The sequence below is a fragment of the Dermacentor albipictus genome, chromosome 1 (assembly GCF_038994185.2).
Source record: "Dermacentor albipictus isolate Rhodes 1998 colony chromosome 1, USDA_Dalb.pri_finalv2, whole genome shotgun sequence".
NCBI lineage: Eukaryota > Metazoa > Arthropoda > Arachnida > Ixodida > Ixodidae > Dermacentor > Dermacentor albipictus.
In genome coordinates this window covers 353,697,193-353,719,489 of record NC_091821.1, presented here as the reverse complement: position 1 = coordinate 353,719,489, position 22,297 = coordinate 353,697,193, and the positions used below count along the sequence as shown (strand labels likewise).

General features: G+C 46.1%; 2 protein-coding genes across 3 annotated transcripts in view; one reads left to right on the top strand and one right to left on the bottom strand.

The window, feature by feature from the left end:
• The window catches only part of LOC135918557 (oxytocin receptor-like), a 66,964-nt gene extending 58,373 nt beyond the window's left edge, over positions 1–8,591 (bottom strand). Inside the window, exon 1 of the mRNA XM_065452167.2 lies at positions 7,461–8,591. Coding sequence (XP_065308239.2) covers positions 7,461–8,493 — 1,033 coding nt within the window. The 5' untranslated portion in view covers positions 8,494–8,591. The remainder of the gene's footprint in view (positions 1–7,460) is intronic.
• The window catches only part of LOC135918556 (luciferin 4-monooxygenase-like), a 171,735-nt gene that overhangs the window by 87,467 nt on the left and 61,971 nt on the right, over positions 1–22,297 (top strand). For both annotated transcript variants that reach the window (XM_065452166.2, XM_070531813.1), the window contains exon 2: positions 18,050–18,167. The gene's annotated coding sequence lies outside the window, so the exon portion shown is untranslated. The remainder of the gene's footprint in view (positions 1–18,049; positions 18,168–22,297) is intronic.

The following is a 22,297-nucleotide window of genomic DNA, read 5'->3' as shown; positions in this document are numbered from 1 at the left end:
CTTAAGCCATATAATGGCACACAGAAAACTACGATAGATTTCTAGGCAAATAAGCTCTCTATTTAACTTGGTCTAATATTTTTCCTTAAAGCCCTGATAAATAATGCTGTTTGACTAATTGACAAGGATTTATACACACACACCCAACACCGCCCCCCCCCAACACCTCCCCAGGAGCAAGGCGACCCCCCTCTCCCCTCCTCTCTTACAGACAGGCACTGACTACGGAAAAAAAAATACGCTGATCCCCTGCACTGTGGCAATCGCTTTACGAAATCTTTACTCTTTGCGGAGGTGGACGCCACTTGTCCCTAATTGTGAGGCCCCGTTCTGATGTTCAGCGCACAGACAACAAGGGAATAAGGGAGCCTTTCCCGCGGCGAAGCAACTTCATTGTGCAGCTTGTGGCTGGGAGCGGCGTATGCGAACGCTTGCTCCTATCGGATGGGAATGGCTGATAGCCCGATGTGCGCCTCCTGTAGGTGCTAGGAAACCATCAAGCACCTATGGTGTATCTGTCCTCGCTATGACGTACAATGCCTCTCTCTCCCGACAACTTTAAACCAACTGGACTCGAGACTCGAGTCACTGGCACAAAAAGCGATTCGTGCCTTAGTGCAGCACTTGAAGTGCACTGGTTTGAGAGACCGCTTATAGACATCCATGCATGCTCCCACGTGCACTCAGTGCTCACTCTCTTCCTCCTTCTGTTTCCCCTTTTCCTTACCCCCAGTGTAGGGTAGCAAACCGGACGCTCCTATGGCTGGCCTCCCTGCCTTTCCTCTTCGTGCTCTCTCTCTCTCGCTGTCTGTCTCTTTCTCTCTCTGAGAGCATTCCAACTCGGAGCCCTCTCACGGAATTTTTTTTAAATCAGTGATTGTAAGATAATACCAGCCAAATTTTGATTCGCGGAAATAAATATCGTCTCTAATTGATCCAGATTAACTCCGATACGATGTATCTCAACGCATATTTTATTTTCTTTATAACAGGGCTGGGGCTATATGCGGCAAATTATTTTGTTAAGCGCGTCTTTTCAGGACTGTGGCCGATGCCTATAGTAATGCGAGGCAGCGAGCATACGTGCTTGCGCTGGTTTTAAGCCAAAGCGTACCTCTTTCACTGTCTCTTCAGAAGAAAGGGTTGGCTGCCCACTTTGCGCACTCGAGAACGGCACTACTAAACCGAAGAACTTGCGATAATCGCAGAATACGTTCGCAAGTGTGATGCGGCTCACAGCAACGGATTCGCCATATCGAATAAGGCTGACGGCTCAGCTCGTGATCATTTCTCAAGACTGGCGACTTCTCCTTATTCACCTGGCGGTGCGTCCGGCTTTACGCGGAACCTGTCAGGTTCTTTCCCGGACAGCGCTAAGCCGTGGCTGCACGGGAGAAGGTCTTAGCCGTTCTTGACAGGTCTCTGGGGCCTCGCGTCCCACACTTCATTAACGCAGAAAGGTGGTTCCAGAAATCAATGGTCTCGGTCGAGGAGAGACACGTGTGTTTTGTGCTTTACGGTAGTGCTGCTACTCTGTCCCGACTCTCCACACCTTTTAACTGCGTTATCCCCTCGCCGCCACAACGACGATTTGCGGGGCACGTGCGGTCAACGCGCGATAACTCGCGCACATGTGCGTGCACGCACAGCATACGATTCGCTTACTCTCGCGTACTCTCGCGTACACACAGCCGCAGACACACACACTCACGCACGCACGCACGTCCACACGAACAAGCCCACGGTACAAGCCCACACGTGCACTCACACGCAGAAAACCCTCGCTACACGTACGCGCCCTCGCGTCCAGCCCCTCCACCACACACAGACACGCGCGCACACACACGGACAGGCCAACGCACGCACGCACGATCCCTCCTCACCTCTCTCTCTCACACACACACGTCATCGTCGTCGTCCTCATTGCCATGACGACTTCATTACAACCTGAATAGTGATGTACGCGCGCCCCATAACGGCGCTGTGCAAGCGAGGTGTGGCGCCTGTAATGCCGGCATTCATCTTCGCGCCGGCGTTGCGTCAAGCTTGTTATCTGCCATGGCGCTGTTCCTGCAACAGTTACCTCGTTTGATGGGTCGCGCTTTGTCGCCTGCGCGTATTGTTTGACCATCATGTGAAGCACTTTAGAGCAACGGTAAAATTTGCATTCGCTCTCAATGCTTCACCTTTAGACGAAACTGCACTTTTATTAGCATTGTTTGTCCTGCTTGTTCATTTTATGTTCAGCCGACCCATACGCATGACCACCAATAGTACCGCTCACTGAGTGACTTAATTTCATTTATTATGTTACACTGTCAACACCTACCTGTAGCGGTCTCTAAACGTGAGTACTATGATTGATTTTTCTTTCAGCCTTACGCAACTGCTCGTTGTAATTTCGTCGCACACATATCCTCGCTCGACGAGTTTTCGTCGAAAATGAGACTAAACTCAACGATCGGAGCGCTGGACTATACACGTAATACCTACCAGGTAGTTTTGCTTTTTTTGCTTTTTTTAAGCTGCACCAAAATTTTAAGAATTGACTGTGGCAGATAGCACAATTTTCACCCTTGAGCTAAATTACTGGATGAGGTGGCCATTACTTCCACAAAAACTCAAGATACTTAATTGAAGAATTAACATAATTACGCTAATAGCCTTTTTTCGTTAAGATACTTTGCGGCACATATTTCAACTTACGAAATGTAGCCGGTCAGTTCGCGAAACCTATCCACTCGGAACGAATTCTCAGGACTGCACTAGTTTCGAGATATTACTTTTTAACGGGTCCGACGAACTGCATTGGCCTTCCAGTTACGTTTGTGCTTCAAGGCATGAAACACAGTCGCCTTTAAAAAGTAAGTGGAACAACAGTGCATCATCGTCATCATCATCAGCCTGGTTACGCCCACTGCAGGGCAAAGGCCTCTCCCATACTTCTCCAACAACCCCGGTCATGTACTAATTGTGGCCATGCCGGCCCTGCAAACTTCTTAATCTCATCTGCCCACCTAACTTTCTGCCGCCCCCTGCTACGCTTCCCTTCCCTTGGGATCCAGTCCGTAACCCTTAATGACCATCGGTTATCCTCCCTCCTCATTACATGGCCTGCCCATGCCCATTTCTTTTTCTTGATTTCAACTAAGATGTCATTAACTCGCGTTTGTTCCCTCACCCAATCTGCTCTTTTCTTATCCCTTAACGTTACACCTGTCATTCTTCTTTCCACAGCTCGTTGCGTCGTCCTCAATTTGAGCAGATCCCTTTTCGTAAGCCGCCAGGTTTCTGCCCCGTAGGTGAGTACTGGTAAGACGCGGCTATTATACACTTTCCTCTTGAGGGATAATGGCAACCTGCTGTTCATGATCTGAGAATGCCTGCCAAACGCACCCTAGCCCATTCTTATTCTTCTGATTATTTCTGTCTCATGATCCGGATCTGCCGTCACTACCTGCCCTAAGTATATGTATTCCCTTTCTACTTCCAGTGCCTCGATGCCTATTGTAAATTGCTGTTCTCTTCCGAGACTGTTAAACATTACTTTAGTTTTCTGCAGATTAATTTTTAAACCCACTTTTCTGCTTTGCCTCTCCAGGTCAGTGAGCATGAGTTGCAATTGGTCCCCTGAGTTATTAAGCAAGGCAATATCATCAGCGAATCGCAAGTTACTAAGGTATTCTCCATCAACTTTTATCCCCAATTCTTCCCAATCCAGGTCTCTGAATACCTCCTGTAAACACGCTGTGAATAGCATTGGAGAGATCGTATCTCCCTGTCTGACGCCTTTCTTTATTGGGATTTTGTTGCTTTCTTTATGGAGGACTACGCTGGCTGTGGAGCCGCTATATATATCGTTCAGTATTTTTACATACGGCTCGTCTACACCCTGATTCCGTAATGCCTCCATGACTGCTGAGGTTTCGACAGAATCAAACGCTTTCTCGTAATCAATGAAAGCTATATATAAGGGTTGGTTATATTCCACACATTTCTCTATCACCTGATTGATAGTGTGAATATGATCTATTGTTGAGTAGCCTTTACGGAATCCTGCCTGGTCCTTTGCTTGACAGAAGTCTAAGGTGTTCCTGATTCTATTTGCGATTACCTTAGTGAATAGTTTGTAGGCAACGGACAGTAAGCTGATCGGTCTATAATTTTTCAAGTCTTTAGCGTCCCCTTTCTTATGGATTAGGATTATGTTAGCGTTCTTCCAAGATTCCGGTACGCTCGAGGTCATGAGGCATTGCGTATACAGGGTGGCCAGTTTCTCTAGAACAATCTGCCCACCATCCTTCAACAAATCTGCTGTTACCTGATCCTCCCCAGCTGCCTTCCCCCTTTGCATATCTCCTAAGGCTTTCTTTACTTCTTCCGGCGTTACCTTTGGGATTTCGAATTCCTCTAGACTACTTTCTCTTCCATTATCGTCGTGGGTGCCACTGGTACTGTATAAATCTCTGTAGAACTCCTCAGCCACTTGAACTATGTCATCCATATTAGTTATGATATTGCCGGCTTTGTCTTTTAACGCATACATCTGATTCTTGCCAATTCCTATTTTCTTCTTCACTGTTTTTAGGCTTCCGCCGTTGCAACAACAACAACAGTGCATCGTTACCGAAGTTTGATAACGTGTAAGTCGAAACCGGTGCCATCCTCAGAATTTATTCTGAGCCGATACGCCTCGCAAACTCACTAGTTACAATACGGATATTGAAATATGTGCCGGAACGTAATTCATTAAAGAAGTTAATTAGTGTAATTACATTAACTATTTAATTAGTCACTTTCTCGTAGAATCAACGACCACCTCATCGAGTAATTTAGATCAAGGGCTAGAACTTTGCTATCTGCCACACGCAACTTTTAAAATTTAGCGCAGCAAAAAATAATAATAATAATAATACCTGAACCATTCTACTACATGAAGGTGGGTGACCAGCGAAGCTGTTTAGCACACGACCCAGAGGTGACACAGAATATTGTACAAAATTACGAACACATTTAATTATGTAGATTTGCGTGCACTGTTATATACATATATACATATATATATATATACATACATATATATATATATATATATATATATATATATATATATATATATATATATATATATATATATATATATATATATATATGTATCGCCTCTACATTACGAAAGAGCTGAGAAATTGCTGATGATGATAGTTTTTGTTTACGCACAACAAAAATGCACGGAAGCCTAGCCATAAACAGCTTCACTGCAAAAGGCACCCTATATATACGGCGAACAGATAACGAGCAGTTACTGAGTTCACGTAGAACCAATTTGGTACTTAGCAAAAGTGTATAGTACGTTTTCTGTTTGCTCGATTAAGCTGCTTTTTTTTCTGGTAAGTTGCATTTCATGCAGTTTATTGTGACGTAATTTTACCATATAAAACCTTGCGTGCTGTCTGTACTGCTGCTCTTGCAATCCGGATGACAGCCTCACCGATGTGCCAAAATGCGGTTTTCGCTCTCGCCCACTATTCTGTTTGAAAACAAGAATAAACTGGCGTTCTGCAAGCACGTGACAATTAGTTGCTTCGCTAATGCAGCTTGAGTCAGGGCATTGCCCTTCATAAGCTAACGTTAAAATTCATGACCCGTTCGAGCTACTTTATTAAGTATGTGGATTATACTGAAGAAGTATTGTATTCCTTTGACCTGCCCTTCGACCTGCCCTTCGACCTCTTATGAAAATTTAATGTAGCAACATATGGGTACGCCTTTGTCAATTACAATCACCTTTATAATGTGCCGCTGTTTCGCGCACCTTCTCGTTGTACTCGACAATTATCTTTCGGTAATTTAAATGTTAATGTCACTTATAATGTATACAGTGAACGTCTATTAACTCCTGTAGTATTAAAATCTGGAACAGTATTCCATTTTAATCAAAATGTCACCTCGTTTTGCTAACACACTTCAGTAACATTACATCCAACGCTTAACAAATCCTAGACGTAACCAAATATTTATGAAATATATAACTCATTTGAATTTTCGCGTGTATATTATTTTTCTTCTTTTTTTCTTTTGAAAATACCTTTGTGTGTTGTCGATTAGATTCAATATTAAATTTGATTGACATTATTTCCAATTTGATACTTGATCAATATTGTATGCTTTATTGTTGATGAACCTGTTGATTTGAAATATGATGATCGCCTATGTCGTTTTGTTCAATGTTGTCTAGCCTCTACAAATTGCCATTGTAAAAAAAAAATTTTTTTTGATGCAAACTAGCCTAGGGCTAAGGGTCCACTCAGTCTGCGCAAATTTCATGTTACAAAAGAAGGAAATAAAGGTCGGTCAGCCTGTACTATTGTTAATATCAACTGTATCTTTAAGGGATTAGGTCACAGATTACCTTAAAGCGACAGCAAAAGATCGGCAGATGATTATATTGTATAAACAAGCACAGGGTTTTGATATCAGCGAACTATATTGTAGCGGTCCTAACAAGAACGGCGGCAGAAACGACATAATCTGTGAGACGGGTGTCGTCCGCCATTTTGTTCTAACTTCTTCCTCGCTTCTCCCCTAGCCCACTTCACCTTTCATGCATCCAGCACAGACAGCTTCGTATATTCTATATAGTTATTTCATCTTGAGTGAGAGTTTGGGGTTCGATAACGTTTGCGCGCACAACGGCTCCGCTGGTGAAGTGCGCCTCCTACTGGAGCGGATCCCTTATCGCACAACTGTTGACTCGGTGATGAAGGGAAGTGGCTTACTTTTTTATGCCGTCAGACAAGATTGTTGCACAGAGTGCTTTTAGAAACATAATCACGTTGCAAAATGGCGCAATATTCCGTTGTTATTCCAGCGTGTCGTATTTTTGTTGCAGTGCGCAAAATAGCCTTCTATCATCGCAGAACACCTCCAATTTCGCACTCACAGCACTGGCTTACCGCGTGGTGTGGCTGGTGTCGTACTGAAACCATTATGAAGCCATGACCAAAGGTGCCGGTTACATGTGGAGTAATTCGTGCAAGCTTACTTCTTTAAACACTTTTTTGTGGTTTGCTTCTGGACAAAATAGGATAGGTACTGCACCGAAGCTAGTACACTTCCTTTGCAACCCTCTGAAAGCTTAGTGCCGAGGGTATATCATTTGTTTGGACCAAAACATGAAAAAGAGAAGGTAAGCGAAATCACTTTCTCTGTGCACCACACGGATACGGGTAAAGCCCTCTTATTTATTTATTTATTTATTTATTTATTTATTTATTTATTTATTTATTTATTTATTTATTTATTTATTTATTTTATAGGTGTGCGCTTGTTCTGTGCCGCAATAAAATCGCTTTGCACTTCACGTAATGCACATCTTGTCATGTTTTTTTCTCTGCGAGTCAAAGCAACGAAGGCATTCGAGCAGAAATAAAAAGAAGGAAAATCACAAAGTCTTGACTTACTCGTCCACGGATCGGCAATGTTGGCGTACGGGCTCCAGTACATCCACATTTGGACGCAGATGAACGGCGATGAGCAGGCAATGTACAGCACGATGACCACGACGGTGATCTTGACCGTCTTGATCTTTGCGCGGGACAGTCCGCGCACCGAGTGGCTGCGAGGAGCCATGAAGGGCGCCACGGCGCTGTCCCTGTTTGCCGCGGCACCTTTGAAGCGGAAGGCGCGGCGAACCGACCGCGTGGGCCCGTCCACGACTACGGTGGCGGTAGCGGCACCGTCCGCGGCCTTCGAGCTCTCCCTCTTCTGGCGCAGGTTGCGCCAGATGGAGTGGCAGATGCACACGTACGTGAAGCACAGCACCAGCAGGGGCACGAAGAAGACCGACACGCCGTACCACGTGACGTAGGCTCGCAGACCCCACGGCTCGATGAAGGTGCCCCAGCAGTCGTACACTCCGGCCGACACCTCCTGGTAGCTGAAGATGAACACCTGCGGCACGCAGCACAGCAGCGACACTGCCCAGGCGACCGACACGAGTATTTTGGACTTCGCCGGGGTCCAGGAGCAGCTGGACAGGGGAAAGCAGATGGCCTGGTACCTGTCCATGGCGGTCACCACGAGCACGTAGGAGGACAGATACGGTCCCAGCAGCTGGACGAACTTGACGGACTTGCAGGCGACGTCCCCGCCGCGGAAGCGGTAGGTGGCGTCCCAGCCCAGCTGAGGAAGCACCGTGAAGAAGGCGGTGGTGAGGTCCGAGATGCACAGGTGAAGCAGGAAGTAGTACATTCGCGTCAGCTTGCAGCGGCGCGCCGCCAGCGCGGCGAGAACGCAGCCGTTGCCGGCGACGGTGAAGGCGAAGATGAGCGCCAGAACGGCGATTTCGATGTGCGCCAGCGACTCGTCGCGCGAACTTGCCCAGATCGCGGTCGAGTTGGCCGAGACATCGTCGACTAAGGGCCGAGAAGCCGGCGTCGAGGGGACGCCTTCGGAATAAGCGCCGCTCTCGTCATCCACCACGCGCTGTTCCATGAATTGCGGCCGCGGTTCCTCCCCTAGGGAGCGGCTGCGCCGCAATTAGATTAGCGTCCGCTAACGGATAACTAGTGCGATTTCAGTTCCGGCCTTGGAGCGGAGTGCATGAATGACACAGCGAGCATGGTTCGTGTGAAGCACACGGTGCACTCTCATTGTGTAGAATCACGTAGTACTGGAAGAACCATAGCTAGATGCAGTTCAGTGTTGGCATTGGCGACTATGGAGACAGTGGAGTTGCGGGTGTGTTGGGTTGTATAGAAAAACCATCACTCCTGCAGTGATTATGCGTACAAATATGGAACTTGAATACATGAAGCCGAGGTAACTTCTTTCTACACCATAGAATAAGCTATTCTCTGGTACTGGCAGTCTTCATACAAATTTTTAAAAGCAATTTTTTGCCACTCCGATATCGAAAATCCAAGAACGCCTGATAGATATGGTCTCCGAAGACAACAATATCTTAACTCTCTAGCAAACCCACCGAAAGAAGATCTCCGCAAGTTTAGTTAGCAGAAACTTCAAACACACGTCAAATCAAACTGTTTAAAATTTCATTACAGAATAAAGAATAAAAAGGAGAAACGGAGCAAACTCTCCAAAAAACGTGAACTAACCTTCCGCAGAGCAAGAATGGCGTAACAGGTGGACGCTGACGAACTGCATCTTTGCAGCCGTAACCTCTATAAGCTCACGGCCGGACAACTCTTTCTTTCGTCGCAGAACTATTTTAAAAGGCTCGCGCACAGTCGCGGTCACGAACTAACTCTAACAACGCCCACGAATACCTAGCACAACACACGCGCGCGCGCAACAAACTATTCCGGACGCGTGCCAACTACTGCGTCTCTGCCGTAAGTCATCACGTCTTCCTTCTCGCCTCGGAAGAACACTGCCGGCGAGAAATTCCGACTGCACTACCGCGGTACAGCGCTCACTGTCGAACGCGGGCGGCGGCTTCAGCTGTCACAGGCAGATCAACCAAGCCGCTCGGTCTCCACGGGACGCATTCTCCGACGTCGACTGCCAAGCGCCGGAGCGTCGACCGCGTCGCCTCGCGCGCTGGGCCGAAAGTTTATCCGGCGGCGCTGCCCTCACGGGACGCGCGCTCGTCGAGGGCGCCGGCACGCGGCGCCGTGTCGTGGTCGCGAGCGTCACTACGCCGAGAGGGTGGGGAGCGACTGCTCGAGGTGCCGGCCGCGGTGACAAGCTTCGCGCTCGCCAGCCAAATGAGTGAGAAAGGAGTGAAGAATGAAAGCGGTGAATCCGGGGGCTGTCTACACTGGAGGAGGAGAACGTGGAAATGGATGAAAGAAGAGAGGCGAATGAAAGCCGTGGTGAAGGCGAGTTCACGGCGCGGACAGCCCTACGCAGTCAAAAGCGCTGGCTGAGGCCGTTCATTCTCAATAATAATAATAATAATAATAATAATAATAATAATAATAATAATAATAATAATAATAATAATAATAATAATAATAATAATAATATTAATAATAATAATAATAATAATAATAATAATAATAATAATAATAATAATAATAATAATAATAAATAAAAGGCACAGAAGCTTTGGCTTCACTGCCTTCCGCGCCGATGCTGGTTGGGAGCAGTATTCTCTTATTTATTTTTATTATTTTATTTTCATTTCGAATACTATTAGCCCTTTTCGGGCTGATGCAGGTAGGGAAGATTGACACATTTTGTCAGCACATCAAGCAATGAAACAAAATAAGTTCATCGCGAGAGGTACATTTCCAGCTTCCGTTAGTACAGTCATTGTGTCATCAAAAATTTGTGCATCAAGGGCATTACAATCTTCAATTGTCTTAACAAGGGGAGAATAATTAAAAAGATCAATTCTGCCATTGTAAGGTATAAATACATAAGGCTGATTCACACGAGGAGAGACTCTGCCAGAATGCAACAAATAGCGCATCTGATCTAAATTAAATTGATTAGTAGAAAGCTGGTGCAAAAACCTCAGTCATGCGATTTTTCTGCGTGTTGCCAGTGTCGATAAATGCGCCCTAGCGAGCAAGGTGGTTACTTTACAACCTCGCCCAGCCAACTTTTCTTTGCTGAGCATCCTTTTTAGCAGCATTCTTAACCTTCCGTTGCATGCCGCCACCAACCACCAACGTTTTTAACCAGCCACCTCAAGCGAAGTAAGGGAAAACGGACCGATCGCAGACGCCGGCACCACCGTCTTAATCCGGTTATCGATTTCCAATCTTTCTCCACTTGAGCGTGGTCCTCGCCTCTTATCATTCAAGTAAGTAAGACAAGCCACTCAGTGTAGGCAGTGTTATCGTTTTTAAAGCAAACAAAAGTGACTTTGTATAAACGAGGAGAGCATTTGATTCGTCTGTTTAGACAACCCTTCGAGTCACCACCTGATTCGTGCGTCGGCGGTTACGCAACTTTGAGGTCAGGAGATTGGAATAAAAACATATTGGAATACGAGGGTTGCAATGTGGGCTTGTTGGTAATGCATCTTCAATGGGAGTACGGTAGCGCGCTTAAAAGACGGGACAAAAAAAGACACATGGGGACACACGTGTGTGTTCCTATGTGTCTTCTTTTGTCCCGTCTTTTAATCGCGCTACCGTACTCCCATTGATGATATTGGAATAATTTTACGCTATAGGGCCCCAGCACCCAAACAATCTTAACCAAATCCAAATCCACAAGCTTTTCTCCTGTAAAGCGTGCTCGGCCGTAGTTTAGGGGTTAGTGCAGCTGAAGCCCTCTTCAGGCACCACTATGAAAATACATAACATCGGAGGGGCATAGCGCCTTTTCGTCAAAATATAGCATATAGGTATAAATAAAGCCAGCAAAACATGTAGCATGTAGCGAAATACCTTGCGCGTTGCGGTTCAATGACAACAGCGGCTTTAAGGAAAAGAAAAATTGCAAACATTTGGGAGGCAGATGCGACTGCAAGAAAACAATATACGAAGTTCTGAAACTCATTACCATTCAGATCATAAGCGACAAAAATTCAGGGCGTAATATCTCTGCATTCCTTGTATATTCTTGCGAATGTCACAATATTGCAAAACAGCTGGCAATTTTGACGCCTTTCTCATACTCAGCAAAGTTCTCCTGCTTCAGTTGTTTTCTTGCGTAGTGTTGTCTACCAGAACACGCTTCAATCGTACATGTCTGTTTTAACTTTTTCTGCGTTCGTTGCTCTTTCCTGTGCTGTTAACAAAAATTTGTTGCGTTGTTCTTGTTTGACCCTGTTACTCTTGAACATTTGCATATTCTTGTCTCTGAATATGTACGCGTATGTGCGTGCGATATGTAAGGAATGTGTGTTATCCATTTTCTCCTGTGCATTATTTAGTGGTGTCAAAGAAGCCACAGCAATGTTTATTGTTTCAAGTAAGGTTAAATTAATTTTCTCTTTGTTCTATTGTTATTATTATTATTTTAAAGATAGGTTCCAAATATACTTCTGTAGTTCGAACTGCTTCACTGATCTGCATGGCCACCCACGAGCACTACATGCTTAAGTGCGGCAAAATCTATTATTAATATTATTAGCTAGCAAATAATTAAAAAAACATAGCACGTGCGAACGTTTCGAGTAAAAATCCCATAGCTAGCGCCAATCGTTATTTAGCACAAACATATCGGTGTACATTGAACACTGTGCACTTCAGAGAACATCACCTGATTCAACTATTGAGATGCACAAATATTCTTGCTCTATGAAGCTTCACATAAGCAAGCAACTTTCATATCTATACATACGTCTGCACACAGTAACTAAGTGGCAGTAAATATATTTCAGCGGTTTAGATAAACCGCACACGACAAGGCTTAAGTGAGGAAGTTACGCTCACAGAACGAAAACCAAAACATTGCCCTGCGCGAAAGAATTCTATGCCGAGAGAACCACCGACAGGGCCAAATTTTGTGCTCTCTGTTTGTTGCCTTGATTATGCGTAGTTTGTAAGAACGTCGCCTTTGCGGCCTATCTTCATCATCGCGGCACTTAACGAACGATTATAATGCCCTGCTACATGCTCCTGAATGCGCCAACGGCACCTAACTTTCTTCCACCCCTCTTCGCACAACGCCTTATTCTGACGTAAGCGCGCATTGCCTCGGAATGCGCGACATCCACCTTCGCGCAGCTTTCGATGAGCAGCTCGGCCGTTTATCTCCGTTCCCCACGCGGCCAAACTTTTGCAACTGAGGCAAAAATATGCTGCCTTCCCGGCTTTAAGGGGACACTAGTGGTTCTCTCGCGGTTCACGTCCCTAATTTTCGGGCCCCTGCTGAGGCAGGCGCAGGCACTGTGCGCTCCCTCGTCCAACTGCAGCCGACCTGTTGACTCACCATAAAACGACTTTGTATGAAGATTCACAGTGGCGGTTGCAGAGGCGAGATGCTACATATACTATCAAGTGTACATGTCAATTTCGTCTGCTGTTGAAGCTCTCATTGGCTGGGCTGCGCTGCGTGTCCGCAGCAACCAGGCGCCACTGCCAATCGTCAGTTGAGCAGCAGACGAAATGGGCATGTCCCCTAGATGGACTCTTACAGAATGCCTCCCCAGTTGTCTGAATCGCGGCTGTTAACTTCAAGTATGCCTTTAACACTGATCTCTAGTCCGTATCGGCCCATGTAGGTACGTTATCTGTGTGCAGTGACAGCCATGTAAAATTCTGCGCGTTTAAAGAGCACGGTGCCGGAACGAAATGTGTTTCGTTCTGGTTTATGTTTCATTCCACTGAAAAAAGTTCCGTTCCGGTTCTGCTCCGGAACGCAAAAAAGAATGATCCGTAACAGTTCATAACGGTTTTGATCCGCATGAACAAAAATTTCTAAGCAACGTAACGATAGAAACATAGTACTGATTTTTCTCAATAAGTGAATTATGAATTATGAGATCATGCTCAGTGCCTTGAGTCAAGGCACTGAACATGATTTCGGAAGCAGCACGTCATCGAGTGTACTCACCAATATTCGAAACCACTGTTCCGATAAAACTAACCTAAACGAACATAAACGAACGATAAAACTTCGGTGCCAAAGCGTTGTACCCGTAGAAAACGAAACAATAAGCTCTCCAGCACGTAAGCCCTGGGTTTTTCTACGATGCCGATCTGCTAGTACACCGAGTGGCAGGCTTAGATTAGTGGAACCAGGATGCTCTTTTTCTAGCTTTGCTGTTTTCTCCTGATTGCTGCGTGCACCTTTGGAGAGCAGCCATGGTTCGTGGCGCGGATGCAAGTTGACGTGCCCGTGCTTCTGCCGGGGATGGTGACTTCAGCGTCGGCTGCATCTGGGAAGCGGACCGGCCTCCAGAGCGACACCGACGGCGACGACACCAGTGTCTACTCGCTCAGCAGTCAGGACTTGTCCGATGACGCCTTCGAGCTTGTGCGGAGTCGCAAGGCGAAACCAAGACACGTACCACTAGGGCGTCCATGTCCTCGAGCACGCCAACGGTAGGACCAACTGAGGATACCGCGGGCATTACGATTATTTTTGTACCAGAACTCTCTGCCGACCACCTGAGGCGACTCAACAGACAGGCTGTACCGGTGGAACTAGAAGCGGTGGTGTCAAATCAAGTCATGGCCGTTAGCGCCAAGCACGAAGAAATGTTTCGGTTATTGACGTCGCACATGAGACTCCGCTGGGCACTTTGAGTAAACTTACAGAACTTGGTGACATAAGGCTCCACTCGTATATCCCCCTGGGCAGTGGCTGTACTACTGGTGTCATCTACGACGTGGACCTTTCCATCTCCAGCGCTGACTTGTCGATTCTAGTGAAGCCAGTCGTTGATGGCGTCGCCATAACCCATGTGTCAGGGCTCGGCAAATCCTGTTCTGTGAAAATATTCTTCAAGAGCGAAATTGTATAAGGCCGGGACACGTGAGCGCCGTGCGCAAGAAAAGGAAAGTTTGCTTACGCTGCAACGAGCCCTACGATGCAGATTCCTGTGCAGTCACCGTTTTCAAATGCACCGATTACCTTGGGTTCCTTGGTTCTCGAAGGACTGCCCATAATGAAGAAAGAAAAGACGGTGTTATAGAAGATGGCGACAGACCGTTCATCTCGCAGGAAAGCTGTTGCGGCCGTTAGAAAGCGACGCTCTCGTCGGCGTCTGGCTTCAGAGAACGATGAAGCCTCTGTGAAGAGTACAACACATCCGACAACACCTCCTCCTCTACCCCTTAGGCCTGGCGGAATGCGAACCAAATCTGACAACAAGATCACGGTGGAGAACAATACAACTTGGTCCGCACTACTAAAGCCATAGCCTAACCCAGAGGCACAGCGGAAGTTACAACCAAACTATAGCCGATGTCACAGCCGGAGCCGGAGACACGTCAAGTGCACGCCGCTGTAGAGTGCACAGCGCTCTACAAGAAGACCGGCTAGTGGTTATGATGCTCAGGACTTTGATGAATGCTTTTCGAATGCTCTTGAATAACATGCATACGCCATCAGTGCCAAGTTCAGTGCACGTGCCGGATGCTCTCAATTCAGTACTTGCAAGCGTTGAGTAAGCATCATGCTTCACCCGCCGCATTCTATCACAACTGAAGTCAAAAAGGCCGCGATTTATTTCAACGATATACTGCCACGTACTGCAACGTACTGCAAATGACCACTGGCCCCTTGGTCTTCCCCGGCGACTTCAACGCGCATCACCGGCTATGAGGAAGCACCAACGTTGGCTTCAGACAGCAGAATGACGGCAGCCCGGAAAGGCGGGGCACTTGCTTGGACTTGACTGATTTCAAGGTGTTTTGCTGCGTGCACAGTGTTCACTCTCTCCCGCTTTCCTCTTTCTTTTCTCATTTCTCTTCCCCAATGTAGGGTAGCAAACCGGACGCTCATCTGGTGGACCTCCCTGCCATTTTTCTCCTTGCTTTCTCACTCTCTCGACATGCTATCACTCGCACTATCCCTTCCTGTGATAAGTGCTTATGCGGATCTTTCAGATACACGCTAATTCTGACGTTGCCTGACGTCGGCTGTTTAGGATTGGCGACTTTCCTCTTGAACCAAAACGGATAAGAATACTTCGGCTTCGCTCCGAAACAAAATAATAAATTAAGTTCGGTTTCATTTGCATTCCGGTCAAAATCTAGTTTCTTTTTTTCGTTTTTCGTTGTTGTTTTCGTTCAGTTCTGACACACTGTTAAAGAGTAAATTCTCGCAGAAATAGTGCATCAGGCTTTCTTGTTTCTTTCTCTCTTTTCTTTTCCTTTCTTTTTTTTTGCTGCTTCATGGCAGTGAATCTTGTGTGAAAAGAGCACATTGAGTACATTATCAACTTCTTGAACTGAAATAGAAATGCCATATAACTTGGTCTGTTCTGCACAGTTATCGCTGTAGTATTTGGACGTGTAACCACCAGTGCACTTTTTTACGACACTAGTTTTTCCACGTTAAAGAATAACTTCAAAGTTGCAGTGGGGTAAGATGTAATTTTTCACAGTATCAAAACACATATGCATGGCTTTTTGTCTCAATTAGCGAGAGTTTAGTAAAGCAATGAAGGGGGCTAGTTGGTGAACGTTCAAGGTTATATTGCGAGAGTTGATCTACGACATGTGTAGGCTTTCTGGCATGCCGCATATTATGGACCTGCTATTATCAACAACTTCGAAAGCCGCTCATTCTTCACTACAATATGAATGGAACAAACGGGAGGACAAAAGTGTGAGGAAGAAAGCGGGAAAAAAAACAGCGCCATTCTCAGCCAGCGTGAAACCTAGCGAAAGCATTCTGCAACGATGTTTCGTTTGCCCGAAATATAACGTTACTTTTTTGTTGAACGTTGCGCATATTTCCTTATAATTGCGGAGTAGTGTGCCCTCAGGAGTGTACGCACTTCTTGGGCAAACGTGATGTTTTATTTTCAGAGCGAACAGGACATCAGACATGCAAGGTCGGCGCTGAAAAAAACATTGAGCAATCTCGTCGGTCTCCTGAACAAAACAACGCAAGAGGGCAGCTGACCGACGAGGCAGAAAGGACACAACTCTCGGTTTCCAGGGCTCTTCGTTATAAATCCTGAGTCTGTCGCTTGTGAGTCAGCTTTCTAGAGTATTGGAAAGTCTTCCAATGCTCACATTCATTTCGCAAACCATAACAATTTCTTTTTTCAAGGAAATCTTAATATCCATTCAGACGAACGCCCTCGCTATATTAGTATGGCTGCGCTTTCTTTTGTAGCAGAAGTCTCAGACACCGTCGTTAGGAGCAAAACTACTAATAACTGCGCACTGCTCTAAAGCTATCACGTCCTGCAGACTACATTGCGAAACGTCGAGTTTCCAAAGTGTCAGTGGGGTAGCAATGAACCACTCTAGACGGAGATTTGAAGAGACAGCCGTCTCTTTTGAACTCTCTTCCCAGACTCCTTTAGCATTGAATGGCGTCAAGACAGATCAGACAAGAATATTGGAAGATAGACACTGACTGGATTGGCGCTCAGTTACACCATTTCCTTCTGAAAAAGAAAAAGTATACGTGACTGTGAAATCGTAAGGCAAAAAATTCGTTCCTCCCGTCTTTTTTTTTCTTTTTTTTTTTTTACTGAACGATTTGATACCCTCAGCGTGTCTATTCTTCACTTCGTATTTCTGTTTATGTTGTTCAGAATTTTATGTCGAGAGTGGGATGGCAACGTTGAGGCAGGCCAGTGAAATGGCAGTAATGAACATTTTTGCAGGCTTAATTGCAGTCAATAAATGAAGTCAATAAATAAAGCAGCAAGCAACGCCTACGTTTTTTAGGTGTGCGCATTGAATCAAAACAAATATTCTACCTCGACATTACGTAGAGCTACATATAACTGTAGGACGAGAAGAAAGAGCGTTAACCGAGGGGCCCGGTTTTTATTAATCTTATCGTGAGAAGCCAACAAACAGAGACATTAAGGAAAACATAGGGGAATTCCCCTATGTTTTCTTTGCTGTCTCTGTTCATTGGCTTCTCATGATATGATGCAACTTTTGAGGCGTACAATAAGTCGAAAATGTTCTAGAGCTCAAAATTGCTTCCCGCTCCATGTTTTCGTTGATTCCTGTCATTAAGTGACATAAGGAAGATTGACAGTGAAGTCGCTAACACAGCTAGAAAGAACATAGTCTTATAGCATCCTTTAAGAAATAAAATAACAAGAAGTTAGCGCGGAGAGTTTCTATCTACCGTTTTATATTTCTGAACAACGCGAGTGATTGTACAAAAAAGAAAAACAACGAAGGGGGGGGGGGGTGCATTGAGACGGCCGATTTAGCGTACGTGCCTTATTGATCCTCCGCGCGCGCAACATTAATGAGCCATTTCCGCACCATCAGCGGAGGCCACCGCTGAAGTACACACGCGAACACGCCCAGATTTATTTCGCGCAGGCGTATTTGTGGTGGGAAGCCTAACTACGGCCTCAGCAATCGTAACACGCCCACATATTAGCCGCGACATTGGAAAACTGTGTCTGACTGCCAAATTCGCAGTGACGTTTTTGTTTGCTTTTTATATATATATATATATATATACGCAGTGCCTGCAACTGAAGTTACGAAGTCGCCGTTCCAGCGGGGCAACAAAAGTGGTAACGACTGCACCAACCACCCATCACGTGCAACATAGTGCCACATCGCTTCGACGACGACAAGCACGTGGGTTGCTTTTCGCTACTATAGAGCTACGTTGCTCTGCTATACTATGGAGCTAGAGCGTGTGAACCGCACTGGTTGATGCGTCTCCTACGTGTCCAGAATGCGACTAGCGGAGAGTGACGTGAAAGCGATGTTCAGTAGCGTCACCGGGAGTACAGTTCTGAAAAGATCGCATGCTTCTGCTCCACTGAACACTTAAAGGCAGTTCCACTGAATTTGCCGTCGGGCAGGTTGGCATCTCGCGCCTTGCTTCAGTCTTGGTTCATTCTGGACAGCACCTTTTTTTCTTTTAATATGAATTGTGCACAGTTTAGATTTAATAATAATGTACGTCAACTTTCAGTGGCTAGTTACGTTGGCAGTTGTGAAGCATTGAGCTAAGACTGAAGTAGTGAGTGAACGCTCAGCATTAAAACAAACACCTTTATTTATTTAAAGAAAAAGGACCGAGATTCAGTCGCCTATGATGGAGACGGCTACTCATTTTCACGTAATAATAATAATAATATTAAAAGCAAGGAATGTATTGTAAGGTAAGGAGAAACGTAACACGTTTGCAAAATCTCCAGCGTAGTTAGTCAAAGGGAGTAAAAGAAGTCCACATATGCGTATACAGACACATCGGAACTTCTGCGAACCTGGCCTTGCTGCAACGCGCACTCCATTCACGCCGGACGTAAATGAAAGTTACAATGAACAAAAAGGAACTATTCATTAAAACTTGCATAACGAAGCAAACCGCGAGCTACACGCTTTCGCTCACAAGCGTAACAGCAGGCCATCATCTCAGGTCATTGTCACCAATCTGCGCCCTGCCCTGAGGCGCACAAGGCGTTCATAGACATCGGCGCTGTGGGTTAGTGCGTATCGCAGCATGCAGCGCGTGGCAGTGATGCGGCACGTCTTAAGACAGGGATGCTGCGGCATTCCCTGCGGGACACGCTAAGACAAATGGAGAGCGCAAGTTGCACCTAACACCATATTGAATCCCAAAACGTACGCGTATGCTGAGTTCGGAACACGTAACGCGAGGCCATTATACGATGCAAGGTGAACAGGCGTACGCTCTTCCGCTCTTATGTTCGGCGAAAAGTTGGCGAAACGAAAGGTGGACGTTGACAAGCGCTGCCACAGGGATGGGACACCAGACATAATTGCAATATGTTTCACTGCTGAAAGAGGGACGAGGACGGGTAACTTCCTAGAGGGGGGAGGGGGGGGCGGGTTCCACTCGTACCATACACAGAAGCTTCACACTTTGTTCGAAAGAGTGGTGCCGGAGATATTTATCTTTGCTCCGAGACCGGAGCCATTAGAGGAGGACCTACCTGCGGTGATTTCCCAAGGGGCTCGACCTGGGTTCTCGAGGCGCTTTCGTTGCAATGAATCGCTCGCTTTAGCATCCAAGCAAACAATGTTGTACCTGCCAGGTAGGGGACCAGGGCATTTCTCTCTATTTGATTTATTTTTTTAGTTACAGACACGACAGGTCATTTGAGATGTGTTAGTTTCTTACTAAAGAGCACATAAGTTGACGTAAATGATAGCAATTTGTCCATTGACAACAAAACTTGTATAGGTTGTTCACGGCATACAATATTTAACGACTCAAGTATTATATGTGTACGGAGCGTACACAAAGCTGACCAACTTTAGTTTGGCTGTTAGTACACGATAAATTGTACAACAAGCTTACAAAACCGAGGTGGTTTATAAGGCGCTTTGGTTTATCATACAAAATAAGGTAAGAAAACACGAGAAATCAGAAAGAGAGAGAGAGAGAGAGATGGACCATCTTTGCTTTCCTCTTCTGTCCGTATTTTTGCTTTCTTTCTTCTCTTGCGTTCTTTAATTTATTGAGTACTTCGTAAATTCTATTGAAGCAATGCAGAAACTGTGAGCTCATCGTCCTTCGCCTCATGGTGCGAAAAGAGGTCGATTTTGCGTCATGGTCTCCAGCTGTTTACGGGTTTGAGCAGACCGATCCAGACACGTTGAGATTATGGGCCGCAGAAGCGTACGCCTGCCACCCGACTTATCCGTTGCGAGCAAGCAGTCTCGAAATGTTCGTTCCAAGGCTACCGTATTTCTTTCTTAACACCGAGCACTTTTATATATAGGATGCTCATTCTACATTGTGACGTTCTACATTACTTAACATGCGGTTGTGGTGAGCTGCATAACCAAAAGGTGTTTAGCGGCGGTCGTATCAGCGTCTTAGTGTACCTCGCGTGCACGTTAGCGTGTAAAACTTGTACATAGATGCCAAGGTCTCTCGTACAATATTTCGGACTTTTTTTTTATATCGGCGGTTTAATAAGAGAGAGAGAGAGAGAAAGATCCGTTTTCTAGGGCCGAATTCACAAAGCTGTTCGTTGCTGATTGCTCCTTGCCACTGGCAAAGCCTTCGCTGAAGATAGCCTTCGCTAGCCTTTAGCCTTCGCTAAAGATATGGGCACCATCAAAATTGGCTCGAATTCGCATTAACAAACAATTTTTAGCTGAGCAGCTTTTTGTGAATGCGGGCCCGCATTCACAAGGAGGACTGGTCCTCATCTATTTAGGATGTGCCATATTCACTAAGTGTCATATTTAGGAGCCGCGAATGCACTGCCTCTTCACTTCACCTGCACGACAAAGGCAATTTCATACCCAATGCAGTTCTTATCTGCGCCGCTAATTGCCTCCACCGAAGTTACAAACTTGTACGACAAGCCTCATCTGTCGTCGCGGAGCTACGGTCATCGCGAATGCGGCAGCAATCTTCCTGTTTAATTAGTACGGCAAGGGACTTAATTAGTACAGCGAGGGTCGGCCGGCACATAGTTCTCGACGCAGCCAACCCGTGAGCGCCAATCATCCCTCCCGTGGTTGATAGAAAGTTTCCGGCGGCGAAGGACCCGCAAGGGCCACTCGCCAGAACAACGGCACGCTGTTGCGTTTAATTAGCCGCTCTATCACGCTCGGGATGTCCTGGGGCTACTTGCACGAACATCTAATACAGAAAATGATAACGAATTTAAGAACGCCTTCCTAAATGTTCCATAGACAACGCCTAGTCCACACAAAAGCGCGTTCTTAAATTGGTTATTATTTTCGGTATATAATGCTCGCGCAAGCCGGCCCTGAACTCCTTCCAGCCGAACCTGAACTAGGCGCCCAGCTCCTCGTCGCTGTATATTATTACGTAGAAGTTTTGTTGTGCGGAGAAGAGGAAGATGATCTGGCGTTGACATCGATCAGTGGTATCACTCTGCTTTGTGGTTTCGAGTTACGCATTCGCCCTGCATATTGTCACGTCGTAGTGACGGTGAAGAAAGAAGCAGTACGGTGGAATACAAAACTAGCTTTTATTGGGCGAACCTGTGCCCACAAAACAGGCTACACTTTTAGCACAACGATAGCGGCGAACATGGTCGGCGATCGTCGGAAATCTGATCAGCGGGCCAAGCGCGTCGGCTTTTATAGAGCAGTCGTCGAATGTTCCAGACTAATCGTTCGGACCCGCGCGCCTTCCACAAAGTTCTACACCATTCGCGTGACGCGATGAAATCAGATAACACAAGGTTCGGCGACAACAGACAGCCGGGTAGAAGCATCGATAACTTTCCAGAAACGTCGGATACATGCAGGCGCGTCCCTCGCTGTGCGATTACATTTGTTAAGCGGCGAAACGTGGTCGCCCGTTAAAGATAGGTACGCGTGTCAATATATATATATATATATATATATATATATATATATATATATATATATATATATATATATATATATATATATCCGGCAAATATTCTTTACCATAATTGGCGGAGCTGCGGGGCAAGCTCGCCACAACCCAGACCTGCATCTTCGCAGCGGACGACACGTCCGTTCTGCTGTCATGGCTAACAACGCTGCCCCGCCTACTCCAATAACACCCGCAAGCTGTCCTCTCATACCGACTTGACCCGGCAACCTTCATCGGCACCGACAAGGTCGACGTCAAGGTATCGTTGGCGTGGTACCAACGCGTCAGCAACCACAACAGGTGGGATGCCACACTTATGCTGGCTAATGTTATATTTTTCTTGCAATGAACCGCGAAGGTACAGTTTAAGGCGCACGAATCCGGCCTTACGACTTGGGACACA